This window comes from Chrysochloris asiatica, unplaced genomic scaffold, assembly GCF_000296735.1.
Source record: "Chrysochloris asiatica unplaced genomic scaffold, ChrAsi1.0 scaffold00123, whole genome shotgun sequence".
In the NCBI taxonomy this organism is placed as follows: Eukaryota; Metazoa; Chordata; class Mammalia; order Afrosoricida; family Chrysochloridae; genus Chrysochloris; species Chrysochloris asiatica.
In genome coordinates, this window is record NW_006408641.1 from 2,490,495 (window position 1) to 2,517,271 (window position 26,777).

At 34.5% G+C, this 26,777-nt stretch overlaps 1 protein-coding gene across 2 annotated transcripts in view; it reads left to right on the forward strand.

The window, feature by feature from the left end:
• Positions 1-26,777, forward strand: part of DPP10 (dipeptidyl-peptidase 10 (non-functional)) — a 1,131,029-nt gene that overhangs the window by 1,060,223 nt on the left and 44,029 nt on the right. For both annotated transcript variants that reach the window (XM_006868717.1, XM_006868718.1), the window contains exons 17-19: positions 1,418-1,465; positions 7,450-7,548; positions 7,655-7,724. In XM_006868717.1, the coding sequence (XP_006868779.1) occupies positions 1,418-1,465; positions 7,450-7,548; positions 7,655-7,724 (217 nt within the window). The remainder of the gene's footprint in view (positions 1-1,417; positions 1,466-7,449; positions 7,549-7,654; positions 7,725-26,777) is intronic.

A 26,777-nucleotide genomic window follows, 5' to 3' on the forward strand; every position in this document is an offset into this window, starting at 1 on the left:
GACCCATAGCGACCCTGTATAGGGTTTCCAAGGAGCAGCTGGTGAGCTTGAACCACCAACCTTGCAGTTCAAATGACTTTGCAGTCTGACACATTAACCCACAGCACCATACCAGGACTCTTTGTTATTATTAGTAACTAATAGAAATTATATTAGCCTAGAAATATAATTTGGAATTCCTAATTCATAATCATTTTTATTAAAAGGGTATAAATTATGAACCAAATGAGATACACATTTTAATCAGAAATTCAAATTAGACAAACAAACTAGGAGTAAGTCAACATGGTCACACAATCCATAAGGGTTGTTTCAACATGTATATTTTTAAATAAAAATAAATGACAATAAAAGAATAAGGTAATAAAATAACAATAAACTAGCTTACCTAGTCTTTAGAAAAAGCAACAATGGGGTGGTTAAAATATTGACTTACTTTAAGGTTAACAGGAATCTATAAGAAATTGAATTTTTCTATTCCAATTCTCTTCAGTTCTGGACAATTATGTCCTGCTTTAAGATGTCATGAGAAATGAGCTAGCACTTGCTCTTTTCACTCATTTTTTTTCCTTTTTCTCTTGATATTTAAAATAAAGTGATCAAGAGAAGAATTTCTGGTATTAAGACAATAGAGAGAAAACACTAGGCTTTTAGACAAGGCTACTCACAGAAGTGAAGAGTTAATGAAACATCTTATGATAACATCTTAATTAACTGGTGTATTTGAAATATTGGAGATTATGGTTAATCTACTTTTTGAAATTAACAGTATAATTAGCCCACCTAGTAACATAGTGGGTAATGACTTGGGCTGCTAACCACAAGGTCAGTAATTCAAATCCACCAGCCGCTCCTCAAAAGAAAATGAGATTTTCTGCTCCCACAAAGATTTACAGCCTTGGAAAGACTATGCAGGGTTGATATGAATCAGAACTGACTCTGTGGCACATAGCATCAGCATTATTAGCTCTCAGTGTTTTAATCATATTTTACATGATGTATTTTTTATATACAGACATTCTTTCTTAGCTGAGTAGCAAACAGAACTTCATCTTGAATCAATGCCTGAGAATATCATGGGGTCATGAATTAGTTTTCTGGACATCAGTGACTATTCAGTAAAAGAGTAGAGATACAGTAAGACATATAAGCTTGGCTATGCCACAAAAGTGTAGTAGTGAAGTAAAGGACATTTTGGTAAAAACAGGTCTTAGCAATAATCTCTGCAAATACCTTTTCTCATATTTTATGGACAAAATATCCTTAGCAAGAGTAAACCTGTTACCTGATTTTGTGTTTCATTATTTTTCAATTGTGAAATATGCTTCTGTTTACAAAAAGAACTCTTCAAAGTAGCCTTTCAATAATTATTGCTTATCTGTACTTAAGACACTTACCCATATATTTTTAAATCCAGGTCCAGGAGTCCCAGTAGTCAGCCTACATAATACGGACAACCCAGAAAGTGAGTAGACCATCAAAGCCACTTGGAGTGATTACGGTTTCCACTGAAGAAAGGCATTGTATCATTTATTCTAAATGTCATATTCTAGAGGGGCATTTTCAAAGAGTCTGTATATAGCATGGGCAAAATTGGGTAGGTGCCATCAACTTGCCCTTGTGTTAATAAGGAAACAGAAAAGCAAGTAGTTTAAGCCATCTTTTGCTAGAGTTGGATCAATCAGATGATATCTTGTTTGCCTGAATTGAATGACAAGTGATTTGTGAGGCTGATTTGGACATTTTTCAGTCTACTGACCCTTGAGTTTTCTTATTTATTCTTTCCTGTGACTTATACGAGGGGAGTTTCAAAAAGTTCATGGGAAAACTTCATTATCTTTCCATTCCATTTTCTCATGAACTTTTAAAAGTATTTTCATGTAGATCATTTGTCTGGAGCCATGTCTCTTGGATACTTTTTGGAAAACTATGAAACATACAGTTCTTTTCCTAATATTTTCTATCTTTTTTGTTCCAGCTATCTATGGCCTTCTAATTTCATATATTCATTTGTATATTGATTCAACATCTAATATTTATTAAGGAAGCACTTTATTAAATAATGTGTCATAGGTTGGAACTACATAGATATTAAGACATGGCCAGTGTTTAAGAAGTTACAATAAAATAGATAAGAAACTATATAACTAATTTAAAATATATTATACATTTGTTTGTTCAAACAATTCTCTTATGCTCTAATAAGTGAAAATAGACTATTAAAATCTAATTGTGTAGCTTTATATTTATGAACTAAATTAATTCTTAGACTAGCCACCTGAGATAGTTAATTGCATTATCTCATTTTGTAGCTGAAGATACTGAGTCATAGAAATGTTAAGCAACTTGGCCATTATCATATTAAAAAGTGGTATGTCTCATGAATCAAAAGAGACGTTCCAATTCCAAACTGAAAGTATAATCAGTACAATCTGATACCACTTCACCCTACTGTATTTTTATTTCTTGCATCAGTTACTTATTGATATTGAGAGGATATTGCTGCAAGAGTGTAGAGAAAGGATAGAGATATAATAACCATGTAATGTTCAATGGAAAATATCTTTTTGAAAGAGCAGAGGAACTGTTTTATACTCTTCAACTACAAGTACCACTTGAAGATTTCATGCTTGTCCTAAACAAAGTTAAATTTTCTAAATATGCACTGTTTTTTTTTTAGCTGGAAGTTAGTTTGGCAATTCTTTTAGTGTATGTCTATTTCTATATCCTGGTCTTTAGTACAAGGCCATAAAGAGACTACTGTAAGTAAATTCAATTTATTAGGTATTGAAACTAACAGTAACAATAATGACAGTGAACACATTGTGGTTGATAAAATGGGAAGACGATTGAATACTGATGATACACAAATGGCATTTAAGGTTGGTGACATCTATGACAAGTTAATTACTATTCACAAGATCACATTCTTCCTAAGCAAATGAGCATGTGGATTGACTATAAAGTGAGATAAAATCATAGCTTATATTGGAGTTAATCCAATTAACTGACACACATCTAGAATCCATTGAATATTTTGCCTTTAACAAAGGGGGGTAAAAAATCAAACTCAAACTGTCTTTAATTTATATACCTGTTAAAGGATAATGTTTTTCTACTAAATTCTGTAGAAATCTTAAAGCATTTTGTTTATGAGAAGCCTTTGCGATTTTCCCATTCAAGAACCCACTGGATTGTCTTGGGATTAAAAAAAAAAAAAGAAAAAGAAGCTCATGAAGAGGATCAGTTGCTTAATTCTCTTAAAAGGACAATTACTAATGGAGATAAGGCATTCGATGGCAAGTCAGTGTTTGTGTTAATGAAAACAAGTAAACTAAGAAAAGAAGTGTCCTAGTGAACAATTCATAACTCATTTTTGCGCTACATGAAGTAGAGCATGAAGAGAAAATAGAAAAAGAACAATGAAATAATTAACAGACATGGAAAACCTATAAATCCAATATATTATTTAAAATTCAAAGTAAAATTGTAATTCAATTTATCCTAGGATATTAATTAGATAAAAAATTTACATTGATAATGAGGATAAAAGGAACTCCAATCACGTTCTCATAGAAATACAAATTCCAACAGGTCTTTTGAAATAAATAAATAACACCCCTATCAGCCTTAAATCTTGTACATATTCTTACTCAGTATTTCTTTTAGAGTCTATTCTGATTAAATAAAAATAGAGAATCTTGTAACTGGGCTATCTATATTAGTGAAAAACTTACTATAAATAACAGAAGAGGATAATTTAGAAGTAAATCCTAATGTAATTTTCCCCAGCATTCCAGATATTTTTCATTTGTTCCTTAACTTAAGAACCGCTCTTAACTTTCACTTATTTGTTTAAATTCTGTGCCCCAAAAATAGCTTGCATAAAGTCCTTAACAGATTCCCTTGTACTGTGGCTGCTGATTAGATTCCCCTAGTGAGAATCCTGTAAGTAAACAGTGAAAGGGAGTAAAGTGATTATGGGTTATCTATTACTCTAGCCCTGACCCTATGAAGATTGCACAGGTTAGCTATGATCCTTGGCTGACCTCTCATTGGATGATTTTCATGGAGATTCTAATAACTGCTGTATCCCCTTTAGCATTCAGATCACTGTCATAAGCTCTGGATTACTTTAACACCCCTTAAGAATCCCTTACCTAATGGCCATACATTTGTTATTTCCCTTTATTAAAATCTCATGAAAGTAAATGGCTCTATTAAGAAGACACAACAATTCTAAACATGAACTTTTCAATATATAGACCCTAAACTAACAGAACTAAAGGATGAAATAAACCAAAAACAAACCACAACCATTGCCACTGAGCAGATTCTACCTCATAGAGACTCTGTCGGCTAGAGCAGAAGTGCTCTATAGGGTTTCCAAGGCTGTATTATTTAAGTATGTGGACTGTCACATCTTTATTCCATATAGCAGCTAGTGGGTTTGATCTCTTGACTTTTTGGATACTAGCAACCAGGTCTCCTTATAGGAAGAAATAGGCCTACAAAACTGTATCACTCCTCTCACAGGAGAATTTGAAAAACATTATCAATCAGTTGGATATGATTAACCTTTATAGAACATTGAATTCTTAGTGTGGCACTATAGGATAATCACAGGATTGCAAACCACAAAGTCAGCAGCTCCCCACCAGCCACCAGCTGATCCTCAGAAACCCTATACTATATGTTGCTATATGTCAAAACTTGCTCGACTGCACTTAACACCAACATAGAACATCACCTAACAGTATACTTTGTCTTCATTTTTTTTTTTTTTTTCCTTAAGGTGCACTTGAAATTTTTGTCAAGTTAGACCAAATCCTTGAGCATAAGAAAGTCTGTATACATTAAAGAATCAAAAGAATTAAAAGCATGCAGATGGCATTATCTGAGTAAAAGGTAATTAAACTAGAGATAAAGAGCAGAAAGAATTCTGGAAAATATTTTATTATTTGGATATTACCTCACAGCACATTTCTAAATAACAAATAAGATAAAAGAAGAAATCAGGGGGGGAAATAGAAAATATTTTAAACTGGATGTAAATGTAACACATTGTAACCAAATTTTAAAGGCATAATCTAAGTTTTCAGTTAGAGAAACTAGAAAAAAGAAGAGAAAATAAATTAAGTTTAGAGTTTAAAAAAGAAATCAATGATACAGAAAAAGTAAAGCAGGAGAAGAAATATAGAACACACAGGAATCACATTAACTACATCTGTGTAAAGAGATGTTGGAAAAGCTCAATATTATCAGTCAAAGCAAAGCCAACAGCTCATAATGAAACAGGTCATCAATTTCCCATGTGCAAATTTAGGTTGAAGGTAAAGAATATGAAAACAAGTCCATGAGAACCAAAATGTGGCATTGAGTATATCCCACATGAATTTAAAGACCATCTCCAGAACAAATTTAATGTTCTAGATGCTAATTATCAAAGACCAGAGGATAGGATGACATCAAAAATATTATATATAAAGAAAGCCAAAGGTAATTACAAACAACTAAAAAACAGGAAAGAAAGAAAAAGCTAAAATGGATGTCACGAGATACTCTGAAATTTGCTTTTGAATATAGAGCCACTGGAAGAAATGATGAAGTAAAAGAGCTGGACAGAAAATGTCCAAAAGCAGCTTGGTAAGATTAAGTCAAGTATTGGCAAAACAAAACAAAACAAAAAAACACTTCAGGAATTCATGGAATATCATTTGAAATATTTCAACAAACTGATGCAGCACTAGAGGCATTTGCTCAACTATGCCAAGAAATTTGAGAGACAGCCTCCTGGCTAACTGATTGGAAGAGGGCTATATTTGTTACTACTCCAAAGAACAGAATGTGGAAATCATCGAATAGTATTATTAATATCACATGGAAGTAAACTTTTGCTAAAGGTAATTAAAAAATGTTTGTAGCCATATATTATGTGGAACTGCCAGAAATTAAAGCAGGATTCAAAAGAGTATGTGAAATGAAGGTTATTCCTGTTATCAGATGGATCTTGGCTGAAAGCAGAGAATACTGAAAGATGCTTACTTTTGCTTTAATGATTATACCTGTGTGGATTATAACAAACTATAGATAATATTGCAAAGAGGAATCTCAGAAAATTTCATTGTGCTCATAAGGAACATATACATAGATCCGAGGTAGCCTTTAAACGGAACGAGGATACTGAGTGATTTAAAGGCCAGAAAGGTGTGCATCAAAGTTGTGCAGTTTCACCGTATTTATTCAGTCTTTTCTGGACAAGTAATCTAAGAAGCCAGATTATATGAAGAAGAATGTAGCATCAGGATTGGAGGAAGACTCATTAACAACTTGTGATATGCAGATGATACAACCTTGCTTGCTGAAAGTGAAGAAGATTTAAAACATTTACTGATGAAGATCAAAGAGCACAGCCTTTGGTGTGGATTACATCTCAATGTCAAGAAAACAAAAATCCTCACCACTGGACCAATTAACAACATTCTTATCAATGGAGAAAAACTTGAAGTTGTCAAGGACTTCATTCTTCTAGGATCAACTATCAACATGGAAGCAGCAATCAAGAGATCAGATGATATACTGCATTAGGCAAATCTGCTGCACAGGAACTTTTTAAAGTGTTGAAGAGCAAAGATGTCAGCTTGGAGACTAAGGTGTGCCTGACCCAAGCCATGGTATTTTCAATAACCTCATATGGATGTGAAAGCTGGACAGTGAATACGGAAGATCGTAGAAGAATTGATGCCTTTTAATTGTAAAAGTGTTGGAGGGGAATACTAAAAGTGCCACGGACTGCCAAAAGAACCAATAGATCCATTTTGGAAGAAGTGCAGCCAGAGTGCTCCTTCGAGGCCAAGATGGCCTAACACCACCTCTCATACTTTGGACATATTGTAAGGAGGGAACAGTTTCTGAGACAGGTATCTTGTTTGGTAAGATGGAGGGTCAGATAAAAAAGAGGAAGACCCCCAACGAGATGGATTGGCCAGGTATCAGCATTGATGGACTCAACTGTGGCAACAGAAGTGAGGTTGGCCCAGGATCGGACATTGTTTCGTTCTGCTGTGCATAAGGTTGCTATGAGTTGGTGCCGACTCGATGGCACCTAACAACAACAAATAGAGTTTCAGAGGTTGTAAATCTTTGCGAGAGCAGAAAACCTCATCTTTCTTCTATGGAACAGCTTGTAGGGCTTGAAACACCAACTTTTTTGAATCACCAACCTTGTGGTTTACAGTCTGGTACTTATTCTACAGAGACAGTTTTCTTGATTTTAAGAGTTTAGCTAGAAAATTGTTGTAGGATTTCAGCAGAGAATTTATAAGAGTATAAGGAGTGTCTAACTCAGTGCCTGTCAAATGGTTACAGCTTGATAATGCTCTCTTCAATCAATACATTAATTTTTATCAACTCATAGCATTTATCTACACTACTTTTTCTGGTTTACAGAATATTGTATGTTGGAAAGTAATTTTATGCTGAAGGAAGCTATCCTGAAGAAGAAGATCATAAAGCCAGAAATTAAGATGCTTCATATTGATGACTATGGTAAAGTTTTCCGCATGCCATGTGATTCAAAACAACTTTCTATGCATGTTACAGTCTTAAATCTAAATGCTCTTTAGTCTTTAATACTTTATTCTTTCTTTAAAAGAACTTCCTTTGCAGTTGTCCTTTCCCAAAGAATTTACGGACCGAAACCAGTATGCTCTTCTATTAATAATGTAAGTATTTTATATATTTTTCCTATAAAGGAATTTAAGATTTTCTATTTTTTTCTTAATATGACATTTTTTAACTTTAAAAATAGCTACTGAAGTGCTATTTGTATAGTTAACTGGGACAGTGGTCATTTGGGGTGCATTCGTCAAGAACACTACCATCAAATTATATGGAGAGCTATGTAATTTCTACATTTCTTGTATCCCAAGTAGAATTCTATGTTATCAGTAGGAATTATGACGTCAGATAATTAGTTTTGAGAATATCTGGTTGGCAATTAGTCACGCCCTATGCTTTTTATCAAAATTCATATAAAACTGAGGAAACATTTATTCTCATTGTTATCCATTGTGGAAGCAAATGTTACTCCTATTTTTTTTTTTTTTTTCCTCTTTCAAGCACAGAAGAGATCACTCTTGAAATTAACATTAGAATTTAAATTATTTATAATTTGTGTAAAACACTATTTATTGTGTCTCTATGGTGCTGGCCTCAGAGACTCCTAACATCCTGTGGTTTAGTAACTTGATATTGCGTTGCTCTTTTATTCCCTAGTTTTATTTCCATTATTAATAAACTATCTAGCAAATAGTCATGACAATGCTTAAAATTTTTTTGAAATTCTATCCAAAGCTTTTGTAAGTACAGTAAAAATTGGAATAGCATTTCTTATTCTGATTACTTAGTATTGTGGTTACATATTCAGGTTTAGAATCAGATTGTTTGGTTTCAAATTTTGGTTTTGCCGTTTACGTATTCTGTGACCTTGAGTTAGTCACTTAACCTGTGGAGACTCTTTTTTTTTCTCTTCAAATATAAAATATGCTTTGCCATACAATATGTTTTATAATTATTTTATGAATTGAATGAAATACAAAATATAGACCACTTTGTATGATAACTAGGGCAAAGGATTCTTATAATTATTGTGAATATAATTCAGTGTTTCGTATATAGACCTTATTGATTTTATTTAAATATAATATGTAAGTCAATTTGTAGATTCATGTGTTATAAGCCAAACATTACAAACATAATACGATAATATTTTCCCACACTCCTGTGTTAATTCTTAATTCTAATACCTTGGGCTCAGTTTCTTGTGCCTGGACCATTCTTCTTTGTTGCTTATAGCTAGATGGTTCAGAAATTTTTAAATATCTTCTTGAGGAAGTTCTTATTAGCTTTTTCTTATGTCATTCTTTTGTCTCTTGTCTTTCACCTAGTTTTCTTCAATATTCATTTGAATTAAACTTGTGATTTACTGAAGAAAATATTTGAGGAGCTAAAAAAGATAAACAAATGGGAAAACAAAGCACAAAAAATGGCTGCCTTCTATTCATTTCTCAGTCATGTTTCCCTTTGAGAAAAAAGATTGTTTTCTTTATCCACTGAAAATAAGAAGGAAAGGAATTGTACTAGATATCTTACAGAATGTACTCTCCTAAAAAGTAGAAGATAATGGAACTGATTGTCTTTGAAGTATGACACACTTATACATATTAATGTGTAAACAGTAATTCACATTTGTATCTGTGTTAACATCAGATGTCACATGGGATAAGGCAAACAAGAATTAAGGATTTCATCACAGCCTGAATCCAAATAATCTAACTGGTTCACCTTAATGTCAGAATTGTGCTTGGTATGGTTAATTTGTTCAGTAATTTTTGTGTTCTCTTGTATCACTTTTATTTTGAATGGGCATAGATAGACAAGTGAGCACCTCCAGTTCTGCAATAATTTGTTGAAACAATTCAGTTGGAATTCTGTCAATTCCTAGAGCCTTCAGTGCAGATTGGACTCCTTTCAGTATCATTGGTTCTTGATAATATGCTTCCTCCCAAAATGAGTGAAGGTTGACCAATTATTTTTGGCATTTCTTTCCCTTATTATTATTATTTTTTTTTTTTTTGTAATTTTAAATCATGAAGTATCCCCCTGTTTTGTTCAAATGGCTGCCTCAAAGTATATACAAGTTCCACACAAGCCAAATTAAGTGTTTTGGAATTGGGATTATTTTCACTGATATCCATAATTTGCTATGATCCACACAGTTGAATGTCTTAGCTTTTCTTCCCCTTCTTTTGATGTTTACTATTTCATTTAAGATTTTGTTCATAGACTCCTTCAATGTTGTAATTGATGGCTTCAGTTTTGTTCCTTTACTTCTTTTAGCTTAAGAAAAACCAAAAGTGTTTTCTACTTCCAGGTCTTTGAGTCTTTTACTACAGTAGTTTACTTTGTCTTCTCAGGCCACCCTTGGAAATCTTCTATTGAGTTCCTTTTCTTTTTTTTTTTTTTTCATTTTTGTTCATTATTTATCATCCAAGAGCAATTTAAAGAATCTCTATTATTCACATCCACTTTGGTCAATTACTCCTTTCCTATCTTTTTAAAGACTTTGTGGTTACTTCAAATATGAATTTTTTTATGTCATTCCATAACCCATCTGGTATTCAGTGTTCAATGTGTATTACAGAGATAGTCTCTAAATTCAAGTGGAATATACTCACAGTAATATATTGGCTTTCATTAACTTATGACTTTCTTCAGCTCTAACTTTAGCTTGCATAAGAGCAATCTCTTCCATAGACAGCACCTTTCCTTGGTATGATTTGTCCTTTGTCTCTATTCACAGATATAATTGATTTAATTCCTGTGTATTCCATCTGGCAAGATCCACATGAATAGTCACTATTTTTTTCAAAATAAACAATTCATTGGTCTTGAAAATTTCTTATCATGGTATCTCCAAAATCATTTGTATTACCCAGGTTATATTTCCCAACTGCTGATCCTTATTTATTTCCAACTTTTACATTCCAATTATTATTTATAATTACTGGTATAATATATATAAATACCATTATCTATTATCTTCACTGAATGTATGATTGATTTCTCACTGCAGAACTTTTTAAAAATAAAACTTTAATTTCCTCAGTTAGTATTAGTGCTTGGTGGGTAATTGTGAAAAATTATCATATTAACTGGTCTTCCTTGTTGGCATATAGATATTATCCTATCACTGACAGTATAGAGCATGAGATATTCTGTTTAATGATGAAGTGAAACCTTTCATCTTCAATATGTCATTCTCAGCATAACAGACCACATGTAATATTTTGCTTAAGATATTTCAAAAATACTTGCAGCAATGTATCAATAGGAAACTGTTAGAAATTTAAGCTGGATTCAGGAGAGGACGTGGGATGAGAAATAACATTGGTGATAACTGAACTTGGTTGAAAGCAGAAAATACCAGAAAGATGTTCACCAGTGTTTCATGTTAACTTATGTTTCATTGACTAAGCTAAGGCATTTGACTGTGTGGATCATAGCAAATTATGGATAACGTTTAAAATAATACAAATTCCAGAACACTTAATGGTTTTTTGTGGAATTTGTATATACCAAGAGGGAGCCATTTGAACAAAACAGGGGGATAATTCATGATTTAAAATTACAAAAATTCTTCTTGTATGCTGAGTAAAAATCTGAGAATCTAGACTACATGAAGAATAATGAGGCATCAGGATTGGAAGAAGACTCATTAATAGAATGAAATATGCAAATTATACAACCTTGCTTATTGAAAGGGAAGAAGACATGTAGCACTTATTGATGAAGATCAAAGACTACAGCCTTCAATATGGATTATACCTCAACATAAAGATAACAGAAATCCTTAAAGTCTGACCAATAAACATCATAGTAAACATTAAAAAAAAAAAAAAAAAAAAAAAAGATTTAAGTTGTCAAGGATTTCATTTTTCTTGAATCCACAATCAACACCATTAAAACAGAGTCAGGAAACTGAATGATGTATTGTATCAGACAAATCTGCTGCAAAAGATATCCTTAGTATTATAAAGCACAGATGTCACTCTTAACACATCTTCATGCCTTACCCAAGCCAAAGCATTTTCAATTGCCTCAGATTATTGCAAAAGTTAACAATGAATAAGGAAGATCAAAAAATTATAAAGCTTTTGGGATATTGTGTTGGTGAGTACACTGACTACGAGGGACTGTCAGAAGAACAAATCTGACTTAGAAGAAATACAACCTGAATGTTCCTTGGAAGTGAGGGAAGCAAGACTTTGTGCACATAATTTGGACATGTAAGCTGGGACCAGTCCCTCAAGAAGGACATTATGCTTGGTCAGCAAAAATGGTCAGCAAAAAAGTAGAAGATCATCAATGTGATGCATTATCATAGTGACTGCAACAAAGGGCTTAAATGTAGGAACGACTGAGGATGACACAGGACTGGGCAATGTTCCGTTCTGTTGGACATGAAGTTGCTGTGAGACAGAATCAATTCAATGGTATATAACAACAACACAGCTGAGTTTTCATTTATAAGAGTAATATGAGGACTGGGGTTCTTGTATGGCATTGTAGGATAAGCACTGGACTGCTAATTACAAAGTTGTTGGTTCAAATCCACCAGCTGCTCCTTGGAAACCCTATACAGGGTCCCTATGAGTTGGCATCGACTCAATAACACTTTATAATAATAGCACTATGAGGACTTTCACAAGAAACTTATTTAAATATTTTCTTGTTGCACAGTATAATCTGGTCTTTCATAGAGGCAAAATAGTAGAATATGTAGTGATGCATTTGGAATCAGGTATGCCTGAGTTCACAATTTAGCACAAAGATTTTACCAATACATGACTTTATTTTGCAAAGCTTCAGTATTCTTACAAAGTAATTCAAGATATTAACATGTTGTTGCTTGTAAATGCTGTTGACTCATAGACACCCTGGGGTTTCCGAGGAGCGACTTGTGGGTTTTAGTCCCTGACCTTGAGGTCAAATGCTTATCCTACATTGTACCAGGTCTGACTCATAGCTACCTTGTGCATAGCAGAATAAAACTCAGCCCAGTCCTGCACCATATTCAATATTGTTATGTTCTGAACCAATTGTTCCTGCCACTGTGTCAGTCTACTTGGTTGGGGGTCTTCCCCTTATTCATTGACATTCTAGTTTACCATGCATGATATTCTCCAGGGACAGTTCACTTCTGAAATCATGTCCAAAATACAAGAAACATAGTCTCAAAATCCTCTCTTCTAAGAAGCCTTCTGGAGGCCTGGTGTGGTACTGTGGGATAATGTGCTGGACTGCAAGGTCACTTTGAACTGAAAGATTTATGGTTCAAGCTCACCAGCCACTCTTTGAAAACGTTACACAGGATTACTGTGGGTAGGAACTGACTTGATAGCACTTAACAACAACAACAACAAAGAAGCCTTCTGGTTGTACTTCTTCTAAGTGTAAATTTGTTTATTTCTCTGGAAGCCTTGTTGTTGTTGTTGTTAAGTGCCATCGAGTCGGGTCCGACCCATAGCAACCCTGTACAGGGTTTCTGAGGGTGTAAATCTTTACGGGAGTAGAAAGCCTCATCTTTCTCCCGCGGAGCGGCTGGTAGTTTCGAACCTCTGACCTTAAGGTTCGCAGCCCGATTCGTAACCACTACGCTACCAGAGCTCCTTCTCTGGAAGCCTATGGTACTTTAAAAATGCTTTCTCAACACCATAATTGAAATATATTAACTCTTTTATGACCTTCTTTACTCACTGTCCAACTTTCACATGCATATGAGGTAATTGAAAATATCACTTCTTAGGTCAGCCTACCCTTATCCTCAGTGACCTTACTGCTCTTAACACTTTAAATAGGAATTTTGCAGCAAAACTGTATAATGCAATATGATTTGATTTCTTAATTGCTGCTTCCATCAGTGTTGATTATAAACCCAAGCAAAATGAAGTCTTTGTAACTTCAACTTTGTCTCTGTTTATCATGATGTTATTTATTGGGCCAGTAGTGAGGATTTTCCTTTTGTTACACTAGAGATGTAGTTCATATACATCTCTTTGAGTAGTCTTTTCATGTAGTCTTTGAGCTTCATCAATAATATTTCAAGTCCTCTTTGCTACCATCAAGCAAACTTGTATCATCTACATTTTGCAGGTTGTTAATAAATCTTCCTCTGATCCTGATGTCATGTTCTTCTTCATATAATCCATATCCTTGGATTATTTGTTCAGCATGCAGATTGTGTAAATGTGGTAAAAGGATACAACTCTGGCCCACAGCTTCCCTGACTTCAAACCATTCAGTATCCCCATTAGAATGTTTGCCTTCTAATGTTCTTGATGTTCTTGATGTCATCCCATAACTCTTCCAGTCTTAGTATCTACTGCATCAGATCCGTTCTTGTGATGGTCTCTAAATTCAGGTGAGATATACTCAAGGCCATGTTTTGTCTCCTGTGTATTTGTTTTAATTTTTTCAGCTTCTGCCTGAACTTGCATATGAGTCATTGATGGTCTGTTCCACGCTCAGGCCCCTGCGTTTTTTTGGCTGATGGTAATGCACCTCTCCATCATCTCTTTCCACAGATACAGTCAGTTTCATCTTTTAAGGTCCATGTTTATAGTCTCCATTTAATATTATTAGCAATTGAATTTTTGAATATCTAGAGTTATCAACATACTTATTTGATATTCAGTTAAGCAACCATAAAGTTATTTTTTAGACATACAATTCTAAAGCAGTTAAAACAGTATAGTCAGGTCCATAGAATGTAGTTTTTACTTTTTGACTAATGAAGGGAATAATTAAAGTGGATAATTAATTTGTTAGTGGTTATTTCAACTTATGGTTGACTATGTTCTTGTTAAGTGTCATCAAGTTGGTACCAACTCATAGCAACCCTGCATAGGGTTTGCAAAGCTTTAAATTGTTGAGACAGCAGAAAGGATCAAACCATAGATTCTATGTTTCACATTCAAGAGCATATCATATGAAGCCAACATATTTTTATAATGACAATTGTTGTTAAGTGCTGTCGAGTTGATTCCAACACATACCAACCCTGTATAGGGTTTCCAAGGAGCAGCTGGTGAGCTTGAATCACTGACCAGTTCAAATGACTGTGCAGTCTGACACATTAGCTCACAGCACTACACCAAGACAAAATATTAAATTGTTTTATCCAATGGAGTCTTGGTGTAGCACTGTAAGTTAAGTCCTTGACCTCAAAGTCGGTTTTAACTGTGAGGTCAGTGGTTCAAACTCACCAGCTACTCCTAGGAAACCCTATGTCATTGTTGTTAAATGACATTGAGTCAGTTCTGACTCAAAGAAACCCTGTATAGCATTTCTGAGGAGTGACTGGTGAGGTTGAACTGTTGACCTTTCTATTCAAACTGACCTTGCAGTCCAGCACATTAACCCTCAGGGTTGCTATGAGTTGGAACTGACTTAAAATAACAATTGCAACTAACTGCTGCGATGAGTCATTTCACAAATATATGTTGAGTGATCTCCAGATACAGACAATTGTAGTCACTATTAGTTATCTCATGGAGCCATTCTACCTGGAGAGGATTATTCATTTTTATATAGATATTCTCATCATTTAATCAATGTTATACTTACCAGAGCCCTACAATCTTGTCAACTTGATGGAAGTGAGCATTTGCCAGCTGTTTTCTGTATAATCATTTTGTTAAGTAGCAGGATATAATTAATTGATGCATTCATAGAGAGTACAATTTTCCACTTACTCATCTCTAGCAGTCAAGATAATATCATCACTAGTCTCATACACATATTTTCTTTTCAACAAACCATGTGCAATTATATATATGTATGTATATATAGGTATATATGTATATATATAATCGCATTAAGCTAAGCACAGGGAACCTTGTGTCTTGCTGCAATAGTGTTGATTCAAGGGTTTGTCTTTAGTTCAGTTTCCAAATTGAGTCAGACATCATATTAAGATGATACAATTCTATCAATATTTTCTTCTATTTTTCCCTTTTCTCTATTTTTTTCCTTCTGTCTAGTGCCATATCCTCTTTTCATTTTGTTGCTTTTGTATTCTGTCAGTGATATTGAATTCCATGTTTAAAATGTGGCACTTCTACCTAAAATTCTCTCATACACTCTTCAATTGGTTCAACAGTTATAGTCCCAAGCTCTGCAAACACAAGTTTTTGTGATCTGTTTCTGCTTATCTCTTTTCCTTCCTTCCACAACATTTACCATGTAGAGAGTCTCAGTGATTTAGATATACAAAACTACTTTATTCTGGGTAACATCAACTGCTAACATTTTCCTCTGTATCTTCATACACAGTCTGCCATTGCTCTTAGTTTTTATATCCTACAGGGAAAATTCTATTAATGTTTCAGGATGCATGTTCATATAAGTCTATGCACATAATTGTTACAGACCATTGTTGTTGTTGTTGTTATTAACTGCCTTTGAGTCAGTTCTGACTCATGGTCATCCTGTATAGGGTTTCCAAGGAGCATCTTGTGAGTTTGAACTGCTGACCTATGGCTCAAACTGACCTTGCAGTCTAGTGCTTATCCTGTAGCACTACACCAGTAGTCTGTTATAGACCATAGTCACCCAAGGGTGCAGATATTTGTTTTAGTGTCTCTTCCATGTGCGGGTTAATTCCCTGTTGGTAAGAACTCTTTTTGTATAGTTTTGCATTATAACACAGTAACTGAAGTGTTCTTTGCATTGATTAAATATTGATGGAATGAATGAATGCATGAATGAATTCTTGAATGGATTAACAAGTGAAAAGCAACCCTGAGTCTGACATCAAGAATGAATTAAGTCAAGGAGGTGAAAAAGGGAGAGAAATAAATGAACTGAGCAGACTTTTGAATGAGACAAATTCACTCTTTAGTTTTTCACACAGTAAAATGTGTTGAGTGTCTCATTACTTACACAGTATTTCTGAATAATGCTGAATATTCATTTCTATTTTTATTTCATTTCCTTATTTCTCTTTGCCATTTGATCACTGAGTTTATATTATTAAAATAATGATAATTAATTAAAGCTACCTTTTATCCAGTGTTATTGTTTAATGAGTATCATACTAAGAATGTGCAGATATCATCCTTGATCTTTACAGAGATTATGCAAGATGAATACCAGTGTACCAATTTCAGACAAGGAAAAGATGAATAAAATATGTCACATACATTATTATCCACTAAGATTATGAGCAGGAAGTAATTAAGGTTTGAACAAAATTTTACTCCTTTTTTTTTCTGACTCAAAACCTTCTGCTTTTTTTTATGACCTTATACTAATGTCTACACAGTCTATTATACAATAATTACTACTGGAAAATTATCAAAGGACACTAATCTGAATCATAGAAGTTGCAATACAGCTTAATTCTTATAATCTTTGGTTCTTTCTACTTAACAGTTTACAGTAGTCTCTGAAATATAATATTTTTCACATATAACATACTAATAATGGTTTGGTATAAAATTTTGATTATGAAAATCATGAGTGAGTTTCTAAATATTTAATATGGGGAATCAAATTCTCAATACAGAGTATTTTAAAAAATCTGAATTCTAATTTTTATATAATATGTAAAGATTATATATATAATAAGATTATATATATATATGTACATAAATATAAAGATATCTATAAGACGATTAGATATGGAGAGAGATATAAATCTTTACATGATACATTTATTGCTATTCTACATTTATTCCTAGACTTCTGAATAGACCATATTGTCAGATGTACATTTGCTTTATTTTTTAAGAGTAAAGAACATAACATGTAAAAAGTAATCTAATATTATTTGATCCCCATGTGTTTATGACAAATACACATCTATTTTATTGTCGGTTTTTTTGTAAAGAAAACATACATACATATTGTCTGATTTAAAGAGAGCTACAACTTGTATCAAAGAGTGATTTTTTTTTAACACATTGCCATGTAATGTTTATCAAAGCTTAAATTTTAAGTTCCACTTTTTTTTTTCCGTTTTGTTAATCTTTTTCCATTTAAATAGATGAAAATTGTACCTACACTTAAATGCACAGGAAATGATTAGGATAAGAAAAGACAGTGACATTTAATTTATGTAATGAAGGGGGAGAAAGTGATCATTATTTTTCTGGAAAATATTTAGCATTTTTCTGTCATAACCATTAGATAATGCAGTTTAAACATAGGCATTAATTTATTAGTACTATTTAAAGATATAAAAGGAGCTCTGGTAGCATAGTGGTTATGAGTTGGGCCGCTGACCTCAAGATCAGCAGTTTGAAACTACCAGCCATTCTGCAGGAGAAAGATGAGGCTTTCTGCTACAGAACGATTTACTCAGAAACCCTATGCAGGGTCACTATGAGGTGGAATTGACTTCACAGTACACCACCATACCACCAAAGATATAGAAGCTCAAAGGTGACATACTAATAAAGTACCACAAAGGAAAAAATTCTAAATATACAATGGATGTGTATATGATGTATAATATCTTTAAGTGATTATTTATCAATTGACAGATTTAGGTATGCATTCCATATCATATAGAAATATATATACAAACATTTCTATGATTTACATAACTACACTAGCTTTTTCCCTCCACCATCCAACTCTCAGATATGCATGTGGCCCAAGGACCAAAAAGTAGTCCTTCTAACAGAACAAGGGCATACTCCTAATTTGAAATCAGGAAAGGTGTCATCAGGTTTATATCCTTTCATCATACTTAATCCATATTGTAAAAAATTATAATCTGAAAACCTGGACTGTATAAAGAAGAATGAGGCAAAAGGATTGGATCAATACTTATTAGCAATCTATGTGTAGCTGACACAACCTTGCCTATTGAAAGTGACAAAGATTTGAAGTACTTACTGATGAAAATCAAAGATTATAGCCTTCATTATGGATTACACCTCAACATTAAAAAAAAAAAATTCTCACAACTGGGCAAATGGTCAAAATCAAGATAAATGGAGTAAAGACTGAAGTTGTTAAAGATTTCATTTTACTTGGAGCATTCAGCAAAATACAAGGGTGAGTCAGAAACTATTCCTAAAATGGCTGTAGAATTTATTTTAATCAACTTTTAAGAAAAGACAAATACTTCATTTTTCAACATAATCTCCTTGCTTTTCAATACTCTGTCCATTTATCAGCCAGCTTTGGCATTCCTTTATTTAAAAATGTTTTAGGCTGAGCTGTGAGTCACAAATACACTGCTATCTTTTCTTATTCATTAGCGGTGAATCTTTGTCCTGAAAGGGCTGCTTTCAGGGGACCAAATAGGTAAAAGTCTAATGGAGCAAGGTCATGAGTATAGGGAGGATGCTTTAACATCTCAAAACCAAGTCTTTGCAGTGTGTCAACAGTGTGGGCAGAGGTGTGAGGGCATGCATTGTCATGCAAGATCAGAATGCCCTTGGATAGCAGTCCTCTGCCTTTTTCCAAAGTTTAGGCTTCAGCTCTCCAGTGAACATCTAACTGTAACAAGCCCTATTGATTGAAACTTTCTTGAGAATCCCAGAAAACTGAAATCATCAATTTTCCAGCCTATGATTAACTTTTTCTAGGTTGGTGATTGAGGATATTTCCATTCCAGATTCTACCGTTTACTTTCAGGTTCACAGTGATTAATCCATGTTTTATCACCAGTAATGATTTTTTTAGAAGAAACTTACCTTCCTTCGAGTATCGGTCCAAATTTTGTTTGCAGATATCCAAACATCTTTGTTTATGTTCTTCTGTGAGTTGTTTCGGTACCCATCTCACACAAACTTTTCAAACCCAAGTTTGTTGTAGATTATTTCATAGGCAGAGCCATTTCAGGTTTGTAAATGATTTGCCACATAATCCACTATCACTCATCTATTTGACAGAATCATTTCACATGTATGCTCAATGTTGTCATGAACCATGGATGTGGATAAATTTTGACTCACCCTCATAGTTGCCAAAGATCTTTTGAAAATGTTTAAAAGTAAAGATGTCACTTTGAGGACTAAGGTCTGACTTAGCTAAGCCTTGGTATTTGCAATCACCTCAAATGCAATTGGACATGAATAAGGAAAACCGAAGAAGTATTGATTTATTTGAAATATGGTGCTGGCAAAGGATATTGAATATACCATGGACTACTAGAAGAATGGAGTCCTCTTGTGGCTCTGTGTGTTAATGCCCTGGAATTCAAAGTCAGTTTGAATCATAAGGTCAGTGGTTCAAGCTCACCAGTTACTCTTTGGAAACCATATACAGGATTGCTATGGGTCAGAACTGACTCGACAGCACTTAATAATAGCAACAAGAACTAGAAGAATGAGCATGTCTATCTTAGAGGACAGCCAGAAGTCTTCTTAGAAGTAAGGATGTTGAGACTTTGGACGTATTGTCAGGCAGGACCAGTCCCTGGAGAAAGAAATCATGGTTGGTAAAGCAGAGGGTGAGTGAAAAAGGGAAAGCTCCTCAGTGAGAGGATTGACACAGCAGCTGCAACAATGAGGTCAAAATAGTACTGGTGGTGCTGGACTCTTCAGTGTTTAAAGTCATTGTATAGGAGCCCTGGTGTGGCACTGTGTGCTAATGTGTCAGACTACAAAGGTGTTTGAACTGCAAGGTTGGTAGTTCAAGCTCGCCAGCTGCTCCTTGGACACCCTATATAGGGTCCCCATGAATCAGAACTGACTTGATGGCACTTAACAACAACAACAACAGCACATAGTGTCATTAGGAGCTGAAACTGACGTAAGAATACTTAACAACAACAGCATATGCATTGTATACATTTATTACTCACCAATAGGTTGGAGTACTGGTGTGGCACTCTAGGACAACACTCAACCACAATGTTGGTTTGAACTATTAAGTCAGTGGTTCAAACTCACCAGCCACTCCTCGGAAACCTTAAAAAGGGTTGCTATGGGTCGGAACCAACTCAATGGCACTTAACAACAAGTAGGTTGGTGGTTCAAACCCATCACCCACTTTTAGGAAACTCTGTACAGGGTCACTACACAGGTTGGAACCAACTCCATGGCCCTTACCAACAACAAAATTAGTAAAGTATGTGTTTATAGTTATACTACCCATGTATTTTTTACAAATGCTTTGTAACTTCATTGTACATGTTAAGTTCAATTCAAAATACTTAAATACACTAAATATGTAATCTCTGAATGATTTTCATAAGAAACACTTCCTAGTTTACCTGATCTTTCAGTTATATCTAAGAGCTGTTGTTATGTGACATCAAGTCAATTCTGGCTGAGAGTGACCCTGTATAGGGTTTCTAAAGAGCATCTGAAGGGTTTGAAGCACCAACCTTGTGGTTAGCAGTCCAGTGTTGATCCTACAGCACCACACCAGGACTCGATGTAATTGTATAAAATCAAATCAAACCCACTGTCACTGAGCCAATTCAGACTCAGAGTGAACCTTTAGAACAGAATAGAATTGCTCCATAGGGGTTCCTAGTCTGTAAATCTTTAAGAAAGTAGACTGCCTCATCTTTCTTCATTGAAGCTGTTAGTGGGTTCCAATTGCTGCTTTTCAGTTAGCAGCCTGATGTATGCCACCTGGGCTCCTTATAATGGCACATCCATATTTAAATATTCCTTCCATTTTTCTCTTTTAATGATGTATCTGTTTCTAAAAACCATGATTGTTTTTGTTATTATTGTTAGATGCTATTGAGTCAGTTCCGAGGACTCAAAGTAACCCTTTGTACAACAGATTGAAACATGGCCTGGCCCTGCGACATTCTCACAATGACGGCCTTGCTTGAACCCATTACTGTCAGTCCATCTCAATGGTGGTCTAGCCCTTTTTTGGCTGATCCTCTACTTTTCCAGGGTCTGGACTCTCTGGATAACATGCCTAACGTATGCGAGACAAAGTCTCACCATACTCACTTCTAGTTGTATTTCTTAAAAACAAATGAATTTCTTTTGTTGGCAGTCCATGATACTTTCAATATTCCTTGTCAACACCATAATTTGAATGCATCAGTTCTTCTCTGGTCTTCCTTATTCACTGTCTAGCTTTCATATACATATGAAGCCATTGAAAATACCATGGATGGTATCTGACACACCTTAATCTTCAAAATTGTGTCTTTGCTCTTGAACACTTTTAAGAGTTCTTTTGCAAAAGATTTGCCTAATGCAATGTCATTTAGTTTCTTGACTGCTGCTTCCATCAGCAATGATTGTGGATCCAAGCAAAATAAAATCTTTGACAACTTCAGTCTTTTCTCCATTTATCATGATGTTATTTACTGGTCCAGTTGTGAGGATTTTTGATTTCTTTACATTGCCTCATAATCCATATTAAAGGCTGTATTCTTTTATCTTCATCGGTAAGTTCTTCACTTTCAGCAAGCAAGGCTGTGTCATCTATATATTGTACATTTTCAATGAGTCTTCCTTTCAATGAGTCATGATGTAAACTCTTCTTAATATAGTCCAACTTCTATGAATTCATGATGTAAACTCTTAATATAGTCCAACATCTATGAATATTTGCTCAACATACAGCATGAATAAGTAAAGTAGAATGATGCAACCCTGACACACAACTTTTCTAATTTTAAATCATGAACTATTTCCTTGCTCTGTTTGAACCACTGCCTCTTTGTCTGTTTAGAGCAGAAGTAAGTGTTCTGTAAATCTCATTCTTTGCAATGTTATCATTAGTTTCTTATGATCTACACAATTGAATGCCTTTACATAGTCAAAAAAACACACAAGTGAACATCTTTCTGGAATCCCCTGCTTTCAGCCAAGATCCATCTGATATTCACAATGATAGCCTTTTTTTTCATGTCCATGACAGCAAAGAAAGTTAATGATAGCATTAGAGTAACATTATATTTTCAAATTTTAACATAAAGATATAAATAAATGAGGGTAAGTCAAAATTATTGCTACTGAGGTTCCAGTTCTAATATGAACTGTTTTATTCCACACATAACATATTTAAGCAAGTTTTGCCATCAGTGAATTATTGCAGACAAGTTCTCTCAACAATAAACTTGTCTTACTCTCATTAGTATATTAAGGTATCTTCAAAAAGATTTTCAAAAGGTCCAATCAAACAGTTGCTTCTGAGATCTGCTGGGTCAGTTAAATTCTAGGCAGAGAGGTCATGTCAGAAGGTTATGGTGACTGTTTTTTGAGAGTTGCAAAGGGATAATCTTGGAGGAAGCATGGGATCTTATTAAGAAGTCTTGAAAAAATAAAAACTTGCATTGATGAAGAAACAGTCAGGAAAGTTGTATCAGGGAATTTGTTTTCCGTCATGAAAAAACACCTGTGCATTTTTTGAGGGTAACAAAGGCTGCTGCCCTATAAGAATTTCATTGAGAAACCCTACCCCATCCATCCAATAGCCTTGATTTTGCCCCTTCAGACTTTAGATGTGCTCACAGTTTCAGTCTGTTATGTATGCCAAAACTGACAAAATGATTTTGGTATAATGTCAATCAAAGAGTGCAGAATTCTTTGGAGAAAGTATTAGAGACACAGAAGTATATAAACCTCCATGGCATATATATCTAAAACCAATAAATGTACATTTTGATAACTTTGCTTAATAAAAGTTTTTCTGTGATTTTGTAGCAATACTTTTGCCTCATTTTCACATAGTGTTACCTCCCCATCACCTTGGCAGTCACATGTAGCCTCATGTTTGAATCCAACATCAATGACATTTTTTTACCCCAGTACTTATATCCTCTTCCCTTTGTACCTTATTTACACTAAGCATACTGTCACATATAAGGCTATGCAATCTTTTAATAAGATAAAGACCAGTTGAAGAATATCAATAATAATGAGAAACTACACTAGGAGAATAATCTTTAAGCTATAACATTGTACATATATTCCTGAGAAACAGGCAGTGGGTAAAATAACATATGAAAAACTAGTCTGTGGGAGAATTAGACTAGAAAAGAATACTTAAAACTATTGGGTTCTAAGCTGGCCTACAAAAACAACAACAAAAATCCCTAGTAAGAACGCTTGCTGTTGTTAAGTGTCATCCATTCAAGTCCAACTCATGGTGACTCTGTATAGGGTTTCCAAGGAGCAGCTGGTGGGTTTCAGCCTTCAACTTTTCAGTTCAAATTGACGTTATGGTCCAGTGCTTATCCTACAGTGCCACACTAAGACTAGTAATGTTACATTTATTTAGATCTGGAATCAGCCAGCTCTGTTGAGCCTTCAAATGAGGCATTTGTGCTCTCCTGCTTGAGGGTTTCCTCTTCCAGCAGAAAACATTTTTATCAAAATTATAAACCTGACCTAGTATCACCTTGCTTTTTTACAGGATCTATAATTGGAGCGCTCAGTTGTCACCAAAAAACCTAGGATAGAGAAAGGAGTAATGATTTTGGAAGCCACTAAACCAGCCTTTGTTTATACTGTCCCATTTTCCAGTGGATACATTTATTTTTAGAAGGCAGCTAATGAGTTTCCAAATTTAAAAACAAAACAAAAAATGTAGTCTATAGCCACCATAGGATCGGCTTTGGGCTTCTAACCACAAGGTTGGTAGTTTAAACCCACCAGTTGCTCTTTGAAAACCCTATACAGGACAGTTCTGATTCATCAGAACTGACTTGATGACATTAACAACAACATAACCACCAATTATTATTGAACTTGACATGATGCCCTACCTAAGATGAAACTGCAGGTAGGAAATTTGCACAAGCATATCTCATCTTGCTGTGTTTCACAGATGTTGTTTTGATTTTACAAATGTAAATTGTGTGGCATCCTTGCAGCCAGCAAGTCAATAGGTGCCAATTTCAAACAGCATATACTCACATCCTGTCTTTGTGTAACATTTTGGTAATTTTCGTGGTATTCCAAAGTTTTTCTTAATGCACAACTTAACAGGCTAATCAGTACTCACCCACTGCCATCAAGTCCATTCTGACTCATACACTATAGAGATTTTCTAAGGTTGTTAATCTTTACAGGAGCAGAAAGCCTCATGTTTCTCCCCAAAACAGCTGATGGGTGTGAACTGCCAAACTTGTATGTGGTCAGCAGTCTGGTGCTTATCCTACAGTGCCACCATAGCTCCACTAATGGACTACACTATAGTGTAAACATAACTTATACATGCACTGGAAAAACAAAAACATGTGTGTGACTTCTTTTATTGTAATATTCACTTTATTGTGGTGCATGAAACCAAATCTGTAATATCTCCAAGTATGGCTGTATATAAGAAAGATCCATTCATATAATTGCAATGCAATGATGTGTCTCCCATATTAAATGTACTCCATTCCCAAACTGAATTCTACTCTTCATGAAAAAAGAAGAAATTTGACAATGTTGTAGATTGTCACTTGTTTCTTTATTAAGATACACACACATTATTCTATTTTTTTTTTTTTTTACTTAGAATACTCCCATGTTCTTCAAACAAGCATGTAGGATATTTTTCATTGTAATATCTAAAACACCTAAAAGATTTAAACCAGTTGCAGTTGATTCAATTCGGACTCATGTGGGTCAGAAGTAGAACTGTGTTTTATTGAGTATTCAAAGATTTTGGAAATACATTCCCAAGCCTTTTTTCCATAGCACTTATGGGTGGACTTGAATCTCTAAGATTTCAGTTATCTATTTAACACATTAACCCTTTGCATCACCCAGAAACTCTGCATGAGAGCAAATCTAACATAGCAGCTATATTAATATCATGACTTGGAACCGTTCTTTCCAGTTTAACCATGTACAACAAAATGAAACCAGAAGGCACCCAAATTTGTAAAAGGTGGGTGTACTGGAATGTGAAAAACTAAAGACAGAGACCCTAAGAAACTTGAAACACAAGGGCAGCATGTGCCTTGCATAGCAACCAAATCTCTTGATTGACAGAATTAAAAGCACTCCGATCTATTCAAAGATGGTGGCCAATCACGTTGCTTTGAATTTATTTAGTTATCCATAGTCCTGGCAATAATCCAATCATCTAAACATCAGACTACTGAAAAGGCTCACTATACCTCTTCTTAGTCTCCCATTCCAGGACATTGACTCACATTTTTCCCGTCTGTACACCCACATTTTACAAATTTGGGTCTGTTCCAATTTTGCTGTGCCAGTCATGACTGAAGCGTTTGGAATTCTGATTCACATAAGCAATGGGAGTGGGCTATCCTCTTCTTGGTCTGTTGATAAAGTATGCAAATCCTTTCACTCTAAGTGATTTAGATGTCTGAATCTCTCTAAAGGCAGAGGAATGGATCAAATGCAATTCTAATTCTACAATAAGACACTAATTTTCTGCAACTGAAAGTGAAGATCACCAAAGCCTTTTCCCTTTCTACCTCAGCAACCATTTTATTAGAAAATATCCCAAAAGGTAACTGGCCAAAGAATAAGACTTAATGTACTATAGATGTTGATAGCAGAGATTATTAGGAGAGTGGGATTTGCTTTCATTTTATTGTACAATTTCTGTGTGGCAGGTATCCCTGAGGCAACTTTCTATTTGTTCTCATTGGATATGTTCATGTCCTAAGATGTTTATTCTGAGGTTAGATTTGCAGATATTTCTGAGAGTCCATTTTTGATTTTATAACTGATTCATTAATATACATGTTGTCCATTGTTTGAAACTATGTGTTGATAAGCTTTTTCATTTTTATGACACTATAGTATAAGTACTTGACCTCAAGGTAGGTTTGAACTACAAGGTAGGTGGTTCAAACTCACCAACCACTCCTTGGAAATCCTATATAGTGTCACTGTGAGTCAGAGCTGACTCAGTAGCACACAACAACTACAACTAAAGCATAAATAACTTGATTTCGATAATTGAGTTTGCTTTTTGTTTATGGATCTCACAATATCATTATGTAGTCTCTGCACTGGTGTTAAGGTGATAATCTCTGGCTTCTATTCAACAGAAACAAAGGAGCAAAATGGAAATAAATTAGTTTGAAGACAAGGAAGCGTGTCATTAGTAAGTAGATGTTGTATGAGAGTATGAGAGTCTATTAAAAATGAGGTATGAGAGTCTATTAAAAATAGAAGGGAAAGGAGGCAAAGTAGAGGAAGGGGATCAGATTTATTAGTGAAAAATGCCCTCTAAACCTTAGAGACTCAAAGTTTTGATCTGATCTAGAAACAACATTTATTGTCTGAGCAGCTTTTTTAATG